We start from the raw sequence: 21,532 nt of genomic DNA on the forward strand, positions 1-21,532 counted from the left end.
AAGACAAAACGAAGACCGACGGAACAAAATTCTTATAAATTGGAGACCATCGGAATATAAACGAAGCAGAGGAAAGCCCCAAATGAGATGGGCAGATGATATCGAGAAGCACGTGGGCTCTAGGTGGATAACTGTAGCGACAGACAGAGAAGAATGGCAAAGGATTGGGGAGGCCTATGTCCAAAGATGGACCGAAGAAGGCCAATTAGATAGATAGATAGATAGACTTATAGAAATCCACATCCCGAGAATGCTGTTTTGTCGTTTTCACATCACATTTTTGTCATATCTCCATTCCTAGTATAGGGCCTTATGTGTTTGCGGTGGTGACTCAAATTCTGTTTTGGTCCTTGATAAAAAAAATCACATTTTCTATAAAATCTGAACCTGCTGTTTCTAAAAGATTTTATGTATTATTTGAAAACTGTCCCATGGGTTGTTTATTGTACTCAATCAATGAAAACGGTATTAAAAAACATTGTGTGTGCGGTGTATTCTCAAATTAAAAAGGGCTAATATTTTATTGAAAGATTTCTTAAAAGAGCTGTTAGTACATAATATTTGTTAAAGGACCAATTTTATGTTTAAACAGTTGCCATATCCGAGATAGCAAAAAAAGGAAAATAAAAAAAAACAAAAAATATAAATCACGAAAATTTTATTTGGTAGCAATTAAATTTATATAAAAAAAGTCAAAAATCTTAATTATTATTTTGCTAGCGCTCTAAGGTTCAGTCAAAGTGGCTATCGGCGGTGTAGTCTTGTTTCGTACTCAGCATCTAAATATTAGAAAAAATTTTACCGCCCCCCGACTTTCACTGCCCTCTAGATTGAGACCGCTTAAGCGTAAGGTCAGTCACTATTTAAAAAATTCGTACTAATTTATAAATTTCTAAATAGAAAACACACTTATACATTTAATATTCAAAAACCAATAAAAAATTACAAAAAAGAAATCACTTCCAGGATACTTTTTGTCTAAAATATCAATATAAATATATAACTAATTAAAAATGTAATTATACTATTCACAGCATCCCTTAAACCAACACAGGATTTAATTTCGACCTTTAAACTTCTTCATACTACATTCTAACTAAACTTATCTACAGTTCTTGTAAAATACTTTTACTTTGATCAGCACAATAACAATGCAGGAGACACTGCGCGATTTAGATCACTATTTTTTAATGTCAAATATTTCGTCTTCCAGAAATGCTCTTAAATTTAATAATGAACTTGCGTAGCTCTATTGAAATACTGTAATACTTATTGCGTAGATTTTGGTCATGTAGTTGAATGAGCTATTATATATATAATATATGAGCTAAACATATCAATTATAAATTAAGTACGTATATGTCGTACAACTGAAGGCGTATGCTGTAAAAGCAAAGCCTTGATTTAACATCAAGACCACACTTTCCAAGTAGGTATCTAAGCAAGCTACGCGCACAGTTATTTTTTTATACAAAGTTGATACTTTTGTATAAATTAACTCTAGTTTAAAAAGCTGTCAACACCATTGTAATACTAGTCATATTTTGTTAAATACTACTGTCAAAAATTTTAGAGAAAATGTAAAAGCTCGATAAGCAGTACACATTAAACTTTCAATGTTGTACAGAAAATTTTATTAAAATAATTAGTAAAGATTTAGATAAATAAAAACCTGTTTCGATTAATAAAGGACACCGCATGCATCTTATGGAAAATATAATGTCCTTCAAATGAAATAAAATTAACATGGCTAGATTCATCTCGAAATTATAGTAATTTCATATCATTGCGCCAACTCTGAATTTTGCTTAATTAGGGCGTAAATTGATATAAATATAAAATCAGATGCGAGTGTACGTGCGCAAAAAGAGAAAAAAGATGTTGTAAATCGCCAGTTTGTAAATCTTTCTTCAAAAGGCTTAATCTTATCTTATTGATAATAAAGTAGGTATAAATTGATCAGTAGCACAAAAGTATATTGTTCACCTATTGTAAAACTGACACTGGGAAACTATTTTCAATAGCCATTAGCATTAGACTAATAGTAGGTACATATTTATGAATTACACTTTTATAAACTTCAAAAATGTGATTTCGATAAACTTTAATTACAATTTACGCCCTTGTTAATTAAAATTTAGACTTGGCGCAATAATACAAAATCACTGTAATTTTGAGACGAATCTATTAATGTAAAGTTTATTGTATTCGAGTGACTTTATTTTTTCCATAAGATGTGTGTCCGTTCTAAAAGCTTACACTCTGAAACAAAACTAAACTATTGTGAATGCGCAAGTCTCTGTGAAATCTTGAAGCGTTAATAGATATAAAATTTGCAAAAACAAATTTTTGAGTAAACCAAATTGATCTAAAGTACTTACGAATTTGAAAGCAATTATAAAAATATATCTATGCAATTTATTTATGTAATAATCTTTATTAAAATTTGGTAATTTTTATTAAAATGGATCAGAAATTATAAGTAAAATTTAATAAAAAATAATTATCGTTGCAATGAATAATATTTATAAACTTATAGTTTAGAATGCACTAAGACTAAACATAAAGAACACGCATCAATACCAAAGGTATCCAGAATATCTGGATCCATTTGTAATAAATCCTGTGTTGTGTTGAGGTCAGCAGCGTACTCTCAAACAGTCATTCTGCACTCAACTGTGGACATGTACTTGTACTAACATTCATAGTTAAATATCTTCACAAAAATATGTAAAAAAATAAAATAATAATTGTAATAATATGGTATTATAGTTATAAAACAACAACTTATATACAAACGTACAAACAAAACTAAGTCACGAACTATTCTCAGGCTGACTCAGACTGGCTAAGCAATAATAATAATAAAATATATATAAATTTATATAATATCTAATAACGATTTTTTCCAATTCTACAATAAAAAAATAAATAAAAACAAAATATAGTTTCTTAATATATATATTTAATAGGTATATAAGCGCATGAAAGCCAGTCTGCGCCAGGCAACGAGTTTCGATAGACCATTTTCTAGAGAACGGCTATCCTGTCATAGACACATCATAACCACTACATCTAAAACGCCTTCAAAGACATAATGATGCTTTCACAATACGTGCGATGTAGTTGCTTGAATAATTTCTTACACATTATCTCAACAATTTCAAGGGAGCTTGTGGCACTGTGAAGGAACCACAAACGATACAGCTTGAGTGGTTTAGAACAATTACAAACGTACAGTGCATAGAATCTAAAGGTACCGGTGGGGGATGGCGTCTAGCGCAGTATTATAGTCGGTGTATGAGAGAAAAAGTATTCGAAATAATGAAATAAATATCAAATTTGTTATTTCATTATTTCGAATACTTTCTCTCTCATACACCGACTATAATACTGCGCTAGACGCCATCCCCCACCGGCACCTTTAGAATATGTCCACTGTACTATGTATTTTAAAATATGTTCCATGTAGGTATAGAAGTACTGTGCAGGAATAAAAAGTAAATATTCAAAATGTGTCCAAAAAGGTGGTGTGACAATAATAACGATAGAATGAATTGGAAGAAAAAATTCATATACTGGAACTAAAATAAAGATGACGACGAAGAAAAATAAGAGAAAGGTGAAAGATAGAAACTGATGAGTTAGTCGTAAAAAAGACAGAATGATTTTTAGAGAGTGTGAACCATTACATATAAAAAATGCGTCAAAAAGATGTTTACTTATAATATAAGCATATAACATGTTATATATTATATAACAAATAAAACATATAGGGATACTTTTTAAAATAATGATTTGTAAGTTTAGATTTTTCTAAAAAAATAACAAAATATAGCTAGAGCTTTATTGTAAATAGAAAAGTGACCTAAAAATTCAAATAAAAAATCACATTTTGGGCTAAAAACAGCTCATTAGATAAAAAACTGATGAGTCTAATGAAAATATCTAAATATTGGATGATGATACTTGGTAGGGGCATGAACAAATACATTGTAATTTAAAAAAAAACAACAACTTTTAAGACTCTAGTTGTCTGCAATATAATGATGTTTTCAATAACAATAAATGCAAAATTAGTAATGTAGATATGCAGAACAGCACTACCCTATGCCCTTTACCCTTTACATTATCATTTCTATGCGCATCGTATGTCTTTGTGTGCATATTAAAAATAGTGGATAATGAATAGTCCCACTATCGGTCGTCTAGGATAATCCGACACTAGGGTGAGGCCTAAATTGTCTACTAAAAAAAGTGCAGGCAAGGGGAGAAATGCACGAAAAAAACAACCCGGACGAACCGGGGTAAGGGGTGACATGTGAATACTGAAGGATCCAAGCAAGTGACGCAGGAAAGGGGGCCACGCTAAATTCTATATTATTTTAATATTTAATTTTGTTCATAAAGGGCTGCCCTACATAGCACTCCGTTGGTTAGATCTCCAACCAGTTAAAGATAATCAAAATTTGAAATGGAACAAAATAAAGATTTTTACATTTATGTCATTACTATTTGTGTTTCTTATTATTCTTTAACCACGTGATTTGTGGGCGCCTCTTCTGTATTTATAGGTTCGTAAATTCTATATGTGATCAATTCTTAATATTTTGATACAAAAAGCTGATCTAATCACAATAATACTTATTAAATACTTTTCACTGGGATAATCAAAACAGAATTTAATACTTCTGAATGAAAGTTAAAATACTGAACAAAATTGATCGTGGGCTATATCTTTTTTTTTTTAGATATACAGTTTGGGGGTTTAAGAATCTTAATACTTCTACGTAGTAATGATGCTGCCATAAATAATCACAAGCCTAAGCCAAAAATCCCCAAGAATTGACGAACCTTTCAAGTTGGACCAAAATTGAAATTTATCTAATAAATATTTAGCTGATGGGCCCTGTTGGGGCATAATTTTTAGTTTGTTATACAACTATCAAAAGCCGCATCGCAAGACTGCCGGTGTTCCAGTAGAGTTACACAATATAAATAATTTATATTACATTATAAAATCTCTCACAACTTATAGAAATATAGAAATATATGTATCACATCACATAACAGAACAATAGCAACAACCACTGATCAACTAACAATAAGGGATATGTATTTCGTTATTAGGGGGGTGAACTCCTTTCCGACGACTTGCGAAGCGGCGAGTGGCAGTTTTGGCATTGATCACAGCCGTAAGGCCCCCTACCAATCTCCAGACGCCGCCAATATCCCACATTCTCAAAATCTTGCAAAATGAACGCTCCCGCTAATATTATATGTAACTTTAACAAAATTGGCGCAGTCAAAAGGATTTATTAAGTGTTAATACTGGTCAAAATTTTCATAAAATCAAAAAATTGCGTTTAGTTATTAAAACTAATAAAATTGCGGGTCTACTATTACTTAATGATAGTATGTATTTGTAAATAATAGAATTCAACAAGATATAGGTACAGTTTGGGAAAACTATATTAAGGCGTTAATTGATAATTGTTAAATTATGTTCGTAAGGTGGTATCCAGTCATTGTTGTGGCCATAAATAGCAAAATTTGTTCAAGAATTAAATTCAATGGAACCACTTTGTTATTGCAGATGAATAAGAATGTACAGGATGTTGGCAGCGATATGTTTAGTGGCCCCTGCTTCCAACCTTGCTAAATTTGCATTATTCTCACCGCACAACCAGGCATCTTTCTTTCAGACTACCAAACTAATTCTCACTTCAGTTATCATATATATTTTTTATTATTTTTGCTATGTTTTTTATCCATATATTATATTAAAATTTTTCAGTTTTATATCTTAAATAATATTTTGAGAATTGCTGTTTTCAGACTTTCATAATGTGACACTTCACATGGCGAAACTTAAAAAAATATATTTAAAAAAATAACGAAACACTTACCGGTATCATAAAATTCTAATTGTAGTGTAGCGTCTTGTCTTTTTTATGTTTACGCTTATAAACGACGAAATTAGAATACATACACAAAAGTAAAAATATAAAATAAACCAATATAACTCTAATACTATCAAAACCGTGATACAATATAAAAGAAACTGTTTAAACTGGCATTAGAAGATGACTACACTTCAATTCGGTCAGTCTCTTAACTACACACCGATTAAAATAAAGTTTATACCTAAAATAACAAAATATAAAACAAAAAAGTGATTCCGAAAGTATAGGAAAAGAAACTAAGACTAAAAGTAGAAAATTTAGCATTCGTTGTATGTTCGTGAGGGTGAAGTTAAGAGCGGTACCGAAGCTGAAGTTGAACACGGGGCATACGCGCCCAGGGAATGCGGAGGTGGTTGGAGCGAGATCGATCAGTGGCCGATGATGGGCTTAAGGGTTGGGCGAGTAGATGCGGATCGCTTGTATAGCAGGAAGGGAGCAAACTGGACATTGAGACTCGCTGCCCTCACATACTCTAGTCGCACAATCCATGCAGAAGAAGTTATGGCCGCAGGGTACCAATGCGTGCGTTACTTTGGCATCGGTGCACACTAAGCATTTGGTGGTTGAGCTGAGCAATGAATCTGCGGGGCTTGTGCTGTTGGCTGGTGATGGTCTCGAGGGAGCTGACACAGTTGGATATGACCAGATGCTCGACAGAGCTGTGGATGTATCAAAGCTAGGGGAATCGCCTAGACCTTCATCTCTGTCATTGGAGCTCCAGATCGCTCCGAGGTCCCTGCCGCCACTGCTTGAGGAACTGCTTGAGCAGGATCCTGAACTAGAAAAAGCTCCACTGCTACCGGTTGAAGATGTCATTGTCGGAAATGGATTATCTGTAGTGGGCTCCATGTAATTGAGAAGGGAACTCAGACCAGATTTATACAAGGAAGCAATCAGATCATTATCGTCCAAGCCGTTTAAAGCCTGCAAGCCGTTGATGGTAGTTCCATTACCAGTACGCATGGCGATGTGAGCTTCGATTTCTCTTCTGGCTGATTCTACACTTTCTGGCAATCCGGTAACTTCAAATACTGGTTCTTTATCACGGCTGGGTGTGACGATGTATGTGTGAGTTTGATGTTGGATTCTCTTGATGGTAGCCCCCTTGGGCCCGACTACCAAACCGACTACGCGGTAAGGTACTCTTACTTGGATGGTAACGTGACCGGGGATATTAGCTGGTGGGCCTGGTGGTGTGCTGGCGCCTGATCCTAATCCAGCTAAATTGTTTTTTCGGGAAGCTCTAATCTGTGAGAAATGCTCTGCTGCTGAAAGGATTTCTCGTTTGGCTTTGGCGACATCTTCCTTGCGTCCTGTCACGACGAACACCGGTTCTTCGCCTCTAACCGGAGTCTTGATGTAAGTGTTGGTCTTCGCACGGAGAGCCTTGATTTTGCAGCCTGAAACAAAAAGAAACTAAATTAGAGATTTGCCAAAGTATCTTGTTAAATTAAATATAATTTTTTCGGGTTTTCGTGTAGTCTTTAATTATAATGTCTGGGGTGTCGGTATACCCAACCGCAAGTCCAGGTAAGAAGTTCACCGCGGTGAAGACAATAGATATTGGGTGAATGGACTTTGTGTTAATAAATAATTCGACCAGGTCTCATGGTCCATAATTTATGTTATACAGGGTGTAGAATTAAAAATAAAATCTAATAAAGTTATTATGTGAACAAACCAGTAACACTGGATCTGTTATAGACGGTGCTGCATTCAAAAATAGTAAACTCGAAACGATCTGAGAGTATGTATAAGTAATTGATCTATATTAAGTTATGATTCCATTAGAATTATTTTCTTATTCTGAAAGATCGATATGAAAAATTACCAAAGCACTACTACAAAGAGGCAATAAAGCTGTAATAGACAAAGTTGAAAATCTACGATAAAATAATACCTAAGTATTAAAATGATTAATAGATCTGACAAAATATAAATATTATGTTGATATGAGAGTAGTCACAGTTGATATTAATATTACAATGACAATTATACACAATTACAGACAATAATGACAATTATATTTCTTGAAATCCTTTTCCAAAACGATTAAGAAAATTGCGTCAAACAAGAGTATATAACCGTCATGTTATGATGTTGATGAGATTATGTATTATCAAAATGAAGTTGACATACTTGGTCGTGGTGTTGTAGGCAACAGCCATACTTTGAGCCATATGAGGGTGGATTTTTTATACTCTATGGTACATCAAATTCTGATTAGTGTAGGTATGTGTTTCTGCATTATTTTGATGTGCTTTGTGCGGTTCTGTTCCTGGGAATATTAGTATTGTGTGTTGCATAGGTACTCTGTATGATAAAATACATGCATCTTCCTTTGTACTCTGTCCCATGGTCTCCATTGTGTTCATTATCCCAGGCATTATTTGCATATCTGTCATTTGTCAAAATCTCTTCTATTGGCTTCTAGATGTTATAATCGATTGGAATAATAATTTAAATATCAAATTAGTAGACGTAATTTTAGTAGATGTAATTTTAGTAATCATTTTAGGGTCGATTTCTCATACCTGAGTTGATCTATAATAGTTCAATTGACTGAGGTTCATCCTTGAACTTCGGTTTTGTTTGGAAATGCAATTCTCATTGTCAGTTCACGTTCTACAGCTTTCTAGAAATGCAAATAGATGGCAAAAGGTAAAACTATAGCCATTTTGTATGACCTTTTTTTATGCTGTTTCTGAATAAAGTTAAATTTAAGTATTTATAGTCAAACAGTCATTTTAATAATTATAAATAAATCTAATAAGAATAATGTTATCGTTTATCGTCATGCTTTATATAATAGGTTATATTTATATTGTGACAGCGTTTCATGTCAAGTTGCAATAATACAACGCATGCGTAATCCTTAAAATCGTCTGAACTGGGTTGTGAACGCCCGAATTTTAGCGTTCAAGCTGAACGTAGTTTAAACTGCCACTGGTTAACGTGAATTGGGAAAGACGATTTTGACTTTAAACTGGTGTTCACTAGAAGTTCAGGTTAAACTGGAGTTTAACTCGATATGAGAAATCGGCCCTTAGAATTCTTAATAGACGAGTGAATAGATTAGTAACGGACAGAAATAGAATATTATTAGAAAAAAAAATAAATAGAAATGTGAGAAATCAGACTGCCACTTGAAATATCGTTACACAAAAGAAAGTAAAAATAGGGAACAGTTAGTCCAGCAACTTGGGCACCCCTGTACCTTATTACAAGAAATAAAGTGCTAAAAAGGGAGGACTTTAAAAGAACTGTAGAATGAGCTGGATCGCCATAAACCAGCTTAACGGATTTCCTTAAGAAAACATGATAGTTCATCTAGATTTGATCACAACATACGACGGTCGTTAACATAAAGTTCTCTTTAGATCGTCCACCACTCCGTGCAGGCGAACAATCATACGCCGTAAGCGCAAACATTCCCACGATGCGGTGTCAACTTCAGACACTAAAAAATTAGAAGAGCGTCTCTTCTTAGAAGAACGGAAGTGCGACTATCGACCCCCCTTCTGGGCCCCCTTTCGACCACGGCGACGTCGCCCTTCAACCTGCCGCCAGGTCAGATGCATTTACCTTGTGCGCGGGCGCCTGTAACCGTTGCCCAGACTGCATGAGAATTGCATCGCGGCTCCTAGTTGAAGATTACCGTCATGTTATGCACTTCAGATCGAAATTTCTCATATAAGTAGATCACATGAACGCTGTTTTTGTAATAATAACGGGTGATCCATCAGTGCGAGGCGTCATGAAGCTTTATGTCGTAAACTGAAGATAATAAGTTATTAGTTTCTTGTAATTTCTTTTAGTTGTGCTGCTATTCAAAAAGGATGTCTTATCTTTTCTAACGGTATCATTAATCTTAAAAAGTTTGCTGACACTAATCTCACACATCAGGAATAGCAGCCAGTCAGTTTTTCCTACCTTACATCCAATCGCTTTGTATCAAATTGTTCGTATCTGACATAAAAAATTGGTCACCTCCTGGTTGCTGTAGTCTCACTATTGTGGTCAAAGATAATTTTTGACTTAGATACTACAAAGTCACCTAAATAGACTTGAAATATGGTTCAAACTGTGTAGGTAGTTAAAGCTAATAGCTCCAAGTTAACACACATTACGTTTACACTAAGGAAGATGATCAATGCCTTTGATCAAACCTGTAACAACACTTCACTTCTAATAAAAAGTGACGTAAAACAATACAATATAGGGAGTAGGGGAGAAAAGTATGCTAAATTTGCAGTTACTCGAGCGTTAAGGGGACCTATAAGGGTTGTGAAGATTAGGTCCAAAAACCAAAAAAAGTTAAGTAAGGTTTTCCATTTAAGTGGGGACCTTCCATTCTTTAATTTAATTTTCCATTTCCAACAATCGTTTTTTCAAAAAGTTGTTTATTTTTACTTAAGGAATCCAAATCTGTAATAAAAAATGGGGGCTCCTATTTAATATTTTAAAGTAACCCCCCACCCCACCTCCGGGGGGTCGTGTTTGGTGTCATTCGAGAGATTTGGTTTTCAAAAATATTGAATACGTCGTGTATTTTGTAGTTTTTCGATCTGATGTTCATTTCGTTTCGCGAAATATTGCGGGGTTCCTATTTAAAATTTAAAATTTACCCCCCATCACTCTCCGTAGGGTGTCGTGTTTGGTATCATTCGATAGATTTTTGAAAAATATTGAACAGGTATTTTTTAGTTTTTCGATCTCGACGTTTGTTTCAAGAAATATTCGCTTTTTTCTTGTGACTCACCCATTTTGTTACGCCCCGCTGAAACCGTCAGATTTTTGAAATATACATTGTTCTGCATCCACTTAACTTACCTTATCTTATCTTAATCTGACGATTTCGAGTTTTTCTAAGGAGAGATTTTTTTTCGAACCCCCCTTAACGAACTCCCCTGTATTAAGATCCAATATATGATAGGGGTACATTTACAGGGTACAAGGTTTCTCCCCATGTGATTTTCTGACGAGCTCGAGTAACTGCAAAAATCCCCGCTTGGGCTCCCCTACCACTATGAGATTTAGCTAGACAGCCGCCTTACATGGCATAAGCATATTTGGAACAAACGACTGTCACTTAAACTCATATACAGAAAGATGTACTGATTCATAAATTAAAAGCCACGCCTAAGCCTAGGCAACGAAGTGCTTATTTACAAATGTGCACTGAAATGCATCTGGACGTATTGCATAAATATCTGGGGAACTTCCAACGAAACAAACCTAAACAAGATTTAGCGCCTTCAATCAAAAGTTCTAAGGCTCTGCAAAGCTCTACTGTAAAAGAAGAAATTATTTTTCTGTGTTTAACAAGTCCCACGACATACTGCAGGATCACCCAAATACATATATTTGTTACCAATCTACTGTCACCACTACAAGACCTAAATATGTATCATCCACTACAGTGAAGGGAAAGAGCTGGATTGGTCGAAACAAACTTTCATAGCTGCGTCATATTAGACAATGGTGTGGTTCCACAGCAGAAGACTTAATTCGCGCAACAGCCGAGAGTGAAAGGTTTCAAGAAATTGTTAACATGATGACGGCCGAAGCAGAATTCTAAAGATTTTCAGAACGATTTCTGAAGTGGAAATCGAAACGTCAAATAAACGTAATTTTAAAGTAAAATTGTGACTTATTCCCAACAAAAATAGTAAAGTATAAACAATTTTATAACTGATGTCCATTTCCATATACTCTTTTTTGGCAAAAAAAAACAAATGGGTACACCGAAGACGTCTTATTGCTAAAATCTGGTCTATAAAATGTCAAGACAACGGCTGAACTTGTCTCATCGATCCTCAATATCATTGATCAAATTAAACATTGTTTATATTTCTCTTAAATCTGATAATAATGTTGTAAATTTAAATTACAAAGAGCCGATAACCGCCATTAAGTTTATAAATAGCCCCTTTTGAATAATTAATATGAAACCAGCTGAAAACAAGAAGTTTCTTTATTTTCGTTGCAGCACCACATACAGGACCGGCTTATTAATAATTAGTACTAAACATTATGTGCAATTGGTTTTTAAATAGAGCTGCATAATTGATAAAAGGAAGTAGGAAATAAGCTTCAGATTTATTCACTTGACAAATTTATGTCTATTACCGTCCAAAAATTATAAAAAAATCACTATTATATGAAAATCAATTATAAAAAAGACACTTTAATATAAATAGTATAAGGTTACGCACTTAGTGTCAACCCAGATATAAACGTTAATTTCAGTTTTACCATTTCAATATTTCGGTTGTTTTGGCGTCTTTACATCTTCCAATGTGGATCAATAATGACCGTTCACGGAAACATCCATCGTCAAATTATATTTCACTCGTGACTTCGAATTTTTTCTGTCAGTCCAGTGGTACAGTTGCCTATTCAAAACTCAGATAACGAACTCCTACCAGAAACGCGGGACCATGTCCTAATAAAGAAACTCTTCATGCTCGATCGTGGTCACTTCAAGTTGCGCGTCACCTTGCGTATGGGAAGTGAGTGTATAACTGAATGGAACCCTAAAGACTGCACAACTCTAGGTGTCAGACGATACTATGTTTTCCTTCAGCTTTATCCGGCGTGCAAGCTCGGCCGAGAACGATCATCCACTTCTTAGATTGTGGTACACGAATGGATTTGAAACACAAAAAAAACTGACAAAAAAAGGGAGAAACAAAGCAATCTCAGGTAGCAAGAAACTTTATTCCTTTGGAATCTCGAGTTCCAAATCGAGTTTGGAATCTATGAAGCTAAACAAGAACCGACAAAGGTACAGCACGCGAGAATGTGCGGCGCAGAGACAAACAGGTTTAAGTACTTAGTGAAGTACTCGTCCAGAAGTGATTGATAGTATGAGCTAAAACCTTTTTGAAATCTGCAAACATCGATGTAGGATAATGTAGGATACATGCCCACTGTCCACAATGTACACAACGCGAGATATTTCGATGCAATCTACAACCTATAACTGAAGTCAAGTGAACAAAACATACACATCGAAAAAAATCGAAATTTTCTTGTCTCAAATTTTGATGTTTGGATTTCTAATCCTAAAATCGTTTTCAAATAATGTATAAACTGAGCAATTATTATGCTAATAATGCATTATTACTATCAATTAATTAAAGTTTGATTAATGCATTATTAATGTTAAATAACTAATGGTATGCATTATGTTAATAATGCATAAAATTATGTTAATAATGTCTCAAATTATAAATTTTTGGCTAAAGGAATTAGTCCTGTCGCCAGGGGGGGTACAACGGCCTCCTTAATTCAGATGGACTTACCCAAGTTTTCTTTATATATTTTGACCCGTAGAATACGAATTTTTTGGGTAACAGTTGATCCGGATGTCGATAAGATTGTTATAGACAAAGAACTTGAGGAATTACATAACAGCTATTTCTCGCAAAACAAAACATCTTTTTGTATTTTTTGGGTCATTTTAAGCAAAAAATATCTCTACAAGTTTTTTCGTAGAATGCATAGTTTTCTAGATAACCGCGGTTGAACTTTCAAAAAATCGAAAAATCGCAATTTTTGAACCCGAATAACTTTTGATTAAAAAATAAAGTAGCAATTCTGCTTACCGCATTTGAAAGTTTAAGTCAAATTATATCGGTTTTGATTATATGCATTGCTAAAAATTAATTTTTTTATTGTTAAACAAATCTATAAACACATAGTGTTTCCCGTGCCTAATACATGCGTTTTAACGCATGCTACGTAGAAATTGCCTCGCTTGCACTTGTAGCTACTCTACCTACTCGTTCGATTTTAAATGGGAAATCACTGAAAACATCACTCACATACTAGGTGTTTATAGCTTTGTTTAACAATAAAATAATAAGTTTTTAGCAATGCAAATAATCAAAACCGATATAATTTGACTTAAACTTTCAAATGCAGTAAGCAGAATTACTACTCTATTTTTTAATCAAAAGTTATTCGGGTTCAAAAATTATAATTTTTCGATTTTTTGAAAGTTCAACCGCGGTTATCTCGAAAACTATGCATTCTACGAAAAAACTTGTAGGAATATTTGTTGCTTAAAATGACCCAAAAAATACAAAAAGATGTTTTGTTTTGCGAGAAATCGCTGTTATGTAATTTCTCAAGTTCTTTGTCTATAACAATCTTATCGACATCCGGATCAACTGTTACCCAAAAAATTCGTATTCTGCGGGTCAAAATATATAAAAAAAAACTTGGTAAGTCCATCTGAATTAAGGAGGCCGTTGTACCCACCCTGGCGACAGGACTAAATATGCCGCGAGAGTAAATGGCTGAATGTCAAAAAATTCATCTGACAATTGGCAAAAAACTAGAACACATGTTAAAGCAGAGGAAGAAAAATTTTGGTAACTCGATATGAGAGAGAAACAATAGTGGCAAATGAGATTCTTGTCTATTGTCATCTTTCTCTACACACTCACAATAGAGTCAATTACAATGTCGTTAAAGAAATGTAGTGATGATGATGCTATCTGATCCGAAGAGAATGACAGATGGTATGGAACCAACTAAATATCTTTGAAACAAAAAATTCGCCATTCATGAAGCTTTTCATGCAACTACAACGACACAACGAATCTGACGCCATATTTTTTGTTACTACTCTACTTCCGGCTTCACCGAAAATAACTTCTTAAATATACATACCTGACACCTTGCATAGTTGTGCAGATTTTAAGAGAACTTGATATTCCTAATTTATTTATACCAAGTTTGATGGAAAAAAGTTGTTAGCGGAATTAAAAGAATTGGAATTACCAGAAGATATAAAAAGTATAAAATATTGATACTCTTGAGATTATATGAGTCCAACTCTGAATTTGCACAAGTTGCAGAAACCGTGGTGCTCTTATAAAATAAGTGAGTGTCGGGTCCATTGGCCAGAGGCACCCGTACACAAAGATAACCTTGGAACCACCGCAAGAATGGAGTACCACCGTGGTTCTCCAGGTAAGGTCGGGATTTATTATGAACAACTCTTCATTCTTTTTTAAGTCTTCGAGAACTGGTTTCGTTTGAGGAATTCTCTCACCGGTGTTTGGTGCTCTCTTTATTTCTATTAGGTACTGAAAGGAGAATGGATCTTTTCTATTTTGGGCGTGATCAGTTTCTGTCGTCTTAAACGGATAATTAATTAATTTGCTAAATCTGGTTTTTGAATGCAAGATATGATAGGGTATATCTGTCAGGGACGTTTTTCTTGGCTGAGTTCAATATTAACCGGTAATCAAATGAACAGATGACTAACAAAATTTGAGTGCGAATTGTAATGAAATTACAAATGTTTCAAACAGTATCTTTAAATGGCCCTGCAAAATAAAAAATGATCCGAATCTCCTATTTAAAATGTTCGATTTATCAAATTTTCGATGTTCAGGACATAAAAACAGCAAACAGAAAATTTATTTGGTAATGAAATTTTCGGTGAATAGAATGTTTCTATTCAGGTTTGATTACACTGATTATACAATAAAATCGGGTTTAATTTATATACCTTTTTATTCCAATAAATTGAAATCATTCAAAATTCAGGAGTAATTAATTTAATGGTTCCTACTGTTGACAAAAAATTCACTGCTCTGAGAGATGAGCGCCAAATTAATTTAGAACGGATCTTTCGAATGAATCACTGATTCACATCAAAGCTCTTTGAATAAAATCGGAGCTAAAAATAATTTGCTTTAATTGAATTAGTATATTATGTATAGTGTGTTTCAATCATAGGATTACAACTTGCGTTTTGTATTTGATATGAATTTAAAAATGTATAAACATTTTCAATTTCTCTGCAACACGAAAATGCAGCAGCTGCATAATGCTCTGGTTAAATCGAAGAGTGCAGGAAGAGTCTATACCGGTTTCGGAGGTCTTTTCCCCCTCATCAGTAGTCCCATATCCTCTTCTCTCCGATTGCTCCAGGTATCATACTTTGGGCCTTTCCAAATTGCAAAAGAAAGAAATGTCACGGATGAACTAGAGCCATCTACCGAAAAACAAAGTAAGTTACCAATCGAAGTAGCACAGAAAACGACAATATCGTTCCCATACGACCAGATTGACGACAGGTGGAATACTTTCTTTGGTTACATCTCCTGAGATTTTCAAAATTTATAAATCAAACAGGATGCCGAGGAAATTAAGATGAGATAATTTTAAATAATTCACAACTCATCTGCTCAGCGTGGTAAAAGTTCCAACAAGAAAGATTCCTTTTTTGTTGGAACAACATATCAGACTAATCAGAACAACCAGCCGCCGCACTATACTTGAAAGCAGAACTATCCAAACCTACAAATCTGACCATGCTAGTATATTTCTTACTTAAACCATACCTTCACATCTGAGGCAGGTAAAATATTGGAAACTTTTTACAAATATAGTTTTGAGTTTATTTTATTTGTTTATTTCTAGGCGAAAACATTATTTCTGAAATAAAAACGATTAAGATTCGAATATTGAACGATTCAAATGATTCGAATCAGAAATTATCAGTAACCGATTAAAAACATCTCTATGCGTTTCACTGAGCGATAAACAAATATTTAAAGTGATCGTACACGGAGATATTCACATTTTAGTAGATGGGAAATGTTATAAAAATCCTTTCTTAATATAGCCTTGTGACCTCCGGATGGTCGGTCTCCTTGCTTATTCAACGTCCCCCGTCAGGCGGCTTCATTAAGAACGACGTTGATGTCATTAACGTTCCTTCGAGAATTTATCAGAGCAATTGTTTTGGGTAGAAGAAATGCGTCGTAAATTAAAACGACATAAATAAGTTCGATGATAAAACGTTAACTATTTTTATTGGGTTTTTACTAAGAAATTAACAAAGGACTGTATCCTGATATTGGAAGAGAAAATATAAGTTTTACAATAAATATTCAAATTGTTTCAATAAATTAAACGTGACAGGCATAAATGTATGTACATACACACAAGTCTTTCTTTCAACATTATTCTAAAATCAGCAAGCAAACTCTGGACAAAGTAATAAAATATTTTTTATCGCCAACCGTCACTAAAGTCATTCATTATTGTACTCATTTGCCCTCATTTGCGGCAGTAAAGTAACATTTTATTGTACTTATAGAAGAATTTTACTTTACCTGCCGCGATTAATCGAGATTGAATGTAAGTGGTCGATGGCAGTAATCGATTATTTATTTGATTTAACTTACAATTTATTTACTGTTTGTAATTGTATTTGTGAATTAAATTTATGTCAAAAAGTGAAATTCCGTAGTATTTTGTAATAATTATATTCATCTAAAATAAATCAAAATTTTACCGATTTAGTAATTATTCAATATTGATAACTATCGATTGAAAATCGAAAGCGGCCAACATGCAAAAGTCATGTGTCATTACTGTCCTGCAATTTTTATTACGTCTAAAATTTAAAAACGTTCTTAAATTGTAAATTGTAAGTGTTAAAACTGCATGCACCACGTCAGTAAAGACTCTTTATCGAACTCATCTGTTATTCGCCTCGCTCGCTAACGCTCGCTCTGCTCATATCAGACTCGTTCGATAAAGAGTAACTTTACTGACTTGGTACATAAATAACTATTATTTTATGGCTATGTCTTATACATGTAAGTATGTATTAGATGAAAAAACAAAAACAGAAAAAACCAAAAAACCAAAAAACGTAAAGAGATTAAATCTCAAAAAAAAAGTTAAATCAACATGTGTTTACAAATAGTCCATATTGTGGGGTCGCTCCTGTTGGATTCCTTCCTGTAGGTTTCTGATTCGGTTGATTTGCGGATAGGGATGGTTACAAGCCCGATCTAGCTCGTCTTGGCTCAAGGCTCGGCTCGTTTGACGAACCGAGCTTCGATCTCAAGCCGAGCCTCGAGCCGAATCAATTTTTTTTTCGAGCCGAGCCGAGCAGAATTCCAACCGAGCCAAGTTTTCCTTAACGAGCTTGTCAATATTTTAGTTAATACGCTAAAGCCACGTATCCATTACGTTGGTGCTCCGTGTAGCTGCTCCACCTAGTGGATACGTTGGTGCTACCGGAGCGGCGCTCACCCTCGGCCATCCAATCGGTGGCAGTTTATAATATGTAGAGGAGCGCATGCCGTATCCATTGTTGCAGTTACACGGAGCAAGCAGCACCAACGTAATGGATACGTGCCTTTTTACTTCTTCTAATTCATTTGTTTCTGCTACGATTGATACTTTTGTTTGAGGACAAGTAATTCAGACTACAAATATGTATTTTCTATATTGTGTGTCTCCGTAAAGTATGGAAGAAATCAGATATTTCCTAAACTAAAAGCCTTCTGAACGGTTTTCGAGCTTGGCTCGGCTCGAACTATTTGAGCCGAGCCTAAACGAGCTCGAAGTTCAAGTCGAGTCCAAAGCGTTCGAAATTTCGAGCCGAGCTTTTGATAAGCTTGAGGCGCTCCTTACTATATATATGGTGCGTCTCTGTGGCACTTTTACACATTATACCTACGTCCTCACCAACCATTAAAAACATATAATCCGACAGGTATTTTCCTCACCAAATTTAAAGGTTCCTATTAATCCGGTAGGTATTTTCCTCACCAACTCACTCAGGTAATAAAATAAAAATATAGGTTTAATTTAAAAATGTCCATTATGAAAGCATCCGAAATCCGAATACAGACATTAATTTCCTTACATTATAATAATATTTTATAATATAGATAATATGCAAGACGTATAAATTATTATTTAATATTTACTATCTATAATAAGACAGACACTTTACAAAATCCATTCTAGTCATTTGATTAGACTGATATCTTATTAATAAATTTGCTACATTTTTCAATTTCAGTTTAACTTGTTTATCTTTGATAGGTTTGCAATATGCAAACTTTCAATTTTTTCAAAGAAAATATATAATATGGATGGATGCGTATTACAAAACGATACATTAAAATACGAATGAAAAGATTCGCAAGCATTCGTAATACGACTAACAGAAGAATTTGCCTCTGTCCACAAATATGGGGAGAATATGGCATTTTCGTCTATACAAGTTCAAACTAAATAATCAACATATCTATTTTAAATTTCATTTTTCCTGGTTTGCATGATATTAAATCAAACACAAAACAATCTGATACGTCTTCTGGTTTTATATGTAAGCCCAAAAGTATGTTTGAGCCACTTGCCTCTTTCAGAATCATTTTTATATTCTGATATTAAATCAAGAGACCAAGACATTTCTATACCAAGCTTAGTGTAGGTGAAATTTGCAACCATGTATTTCAGTGTTCGGACACATTTCAATGATTGCATTCCTTTTCAAAATCTTCAAAAATTTTACTAGTTTAAACTCAATTTTGAGAGCATTAAAAATTTCTGATTTTAACAAATAAAAAATATTGTTGTAAATTTCTTTTTTTTTTTGTTTGGCAGTAAACAGTATAATAATGAAATATAATGCCCATTCATTAGCCCATGGATAATCAATAACTGCAATGTGCCATCCATATAATAAAATTCAATGTGGCTAAAAGTCTTATATTTGTTTCACAACTAAATACAATTATCCTACTTTTGACACAGTTTATAAAGAGAAAATTTTCCCTCTTGGTCTTGGTTATTTTTTGAGCACACCTCTTCACAAATTCTTGAACCTCATCAATATTGGAAGTAAGTCGATCAGGCATCATTTTTCGTCGATAATTATACAGGGTGTAACAAAAATACAGGTCATAAATTAAATCACATATTCTGGGACCAAAAATAGTTCGAATGAACCTAACTTACCTTAGTACAAATATGCACATAAAAAAGTTACAGCCCATTGAAGTTACAAAATGAAAATCGATTTTTTCGAATATATCGAGAACTATTATAGATGTTGTATTGAAAATGGACATGTGACATTCTTATGGCAGGGAAATCTTAAATAAAAATTAAAATGGAATTTGTACACCCCATAAAAATTTTATGGGTGTTTTGTTCCCTTAAATCCCCCCAAACTTTTGTGTACGTTCCAATTAAATTATTTTTGTGGTACCATTAGTTGAACTAAATGTTTTTAAGACTTTTTTGCCTCCTAGTATTTTTTCGATAAGTCAGTTTTTATCGAGTTGCAGCTTCTTTTTTAATATGTTTACATAAAAATTTTATGGGGGTTTTGTTCCTTTAAACCCCCCAAATGTTTGTGTACGTTCCAATTAAACCATTACTGCGATACCATTAGTTAAACACAGTGTTTTTAAAACTTCTTTGCCTCTTTGTATTTTTACGATAAGGCATCTGTATCGAGATGTGGCTTCTTTTTTAATATGGTTCAAAATATACCTAAAAATGTAAATCATAAATAAATGTTCATATTATTACCAAGTCTCCATAATCGTACGATATAAACTGATTTTTCGAAAAAGTACTGAGAGGCAAAAAAGTTTTTAAAATATTGTGTTTAACTAATGGTACTACAATAATAATTAAATTGGAACGTACAAAAAAGTTTGGGGGGGGGGTTAAAGGAACAAAACCCCCCATACAATTTTTACGGGGTGTCCAAATTTGACTATAATTTTTTCTTAAGATACTACCGCCATAAGAATAGCACATGTTCATTTTCAATAAAAAATCTCTAATAGTTTTCGATATATTGTGAAAAATCGATTTTCATTTTGTAACTTCAAAGGGCTGTAACTTTTTTTATGTGCACATTTGTACTAAGGTAAGTTAGGTTCAATCGAACTATTTTTGGTCTCAGAATATGTGATTAAATTTATGACCTGTATTTTTGTTACACCCTGTATATTATTTCTTATCTAACTGACAACAATCGTAGTAATTGTTTCAGACAAATTAACTGCAAGTGCTTGGCGTATAATTTTTGCTGGTTTTTCAATTCTCTTCGGCTTTACGTTTACAATAGTTACAAACAATTTTTCGATCTAACTTCTGACAATCTGGTTCATGATTATGTTGTCGGCTACTTCTAGATATTGTAAAAAATGCACCAATAGTAAAAAATTTCGCACTACAAGTTGTTTTATCCTCCAGAATACTTCTTCAATTTTTAAAACTTTCACTTTATAAAAAATAAAATTTTCAAATACCAATACCGCGTAAGGTTTACCGCGATCACTTTCTATTAAAAATGCCATTTTTGTCAAAATTCCAATTGTGACTAAAAATAAAATACTATAATTAATTAATTAATTGTTATAATTATAGGTACCTACTGTAATTTAATAGTAGATAAATAATTCAATTGAATGCCTTTTAGTAAAATCTACCTGAAATATCTGAAATAACCATTTTGGTCTTGGTGAGGAAAATACCTGTGGGATTATGACATACCCTTATAAACGCAGGCAAAAGATTATTTTGGTGAGGAAATTACACCCGCCGTACGTACTTATACGAAAATTTCCCAACAAATACCTGACATTTATTAAAATTTTGTAATTTATCATTAACATAGTTTTGTTTAATAATTTATTTATTAAATTAATTATTGCTAATGTACTAATTAAATACGCCAATCATCACAAATTAATAAACGTATTATTATT

The 21,532-nt window shown here is 33.6% G+C and overlaps 1 protein-coding gene across 1 annotated transcript in view; it reads right to left on the reverse strand.

Moving 5' to 3' along the window:
• Positions 1-643: 643 nt before the first annotated feature.
• The window catches only part of LOC114332421 (RNA-binding protein MEX3B), a 296,345-nt gene continuing 275,456 nt past the window's right edge, over positions 644-21,532 (reverse strand). Inside the window, exon 2 of the mRNA XM_028282219.2 lies at positions 644-7,366. Coding sequence (XP_028138020.1) covers positions 6,354-7,366 — 1,013 coding nt within the window. The 3' untranslated portion in view covers positions 644-6,353. The remainder of the gene's footprint in view (positions 7,367-21,532) is intronic.

The sequence above is a fragment of the Diabrotica virgifera genome, chromosome 1 (assembly GCF_917563875.1).
Source record: "Diabrotica virgifera virgifera chromosome 1, PGI_DIABVI_V3a".
NCBI classification, from domain to species: domain Eukaryota; kingdom Metazoa; phylum Arthropoda; class Insecta; order Coleoptera; family Chrysomelidae; genus Diabrotica; species Diabrotica virgifera.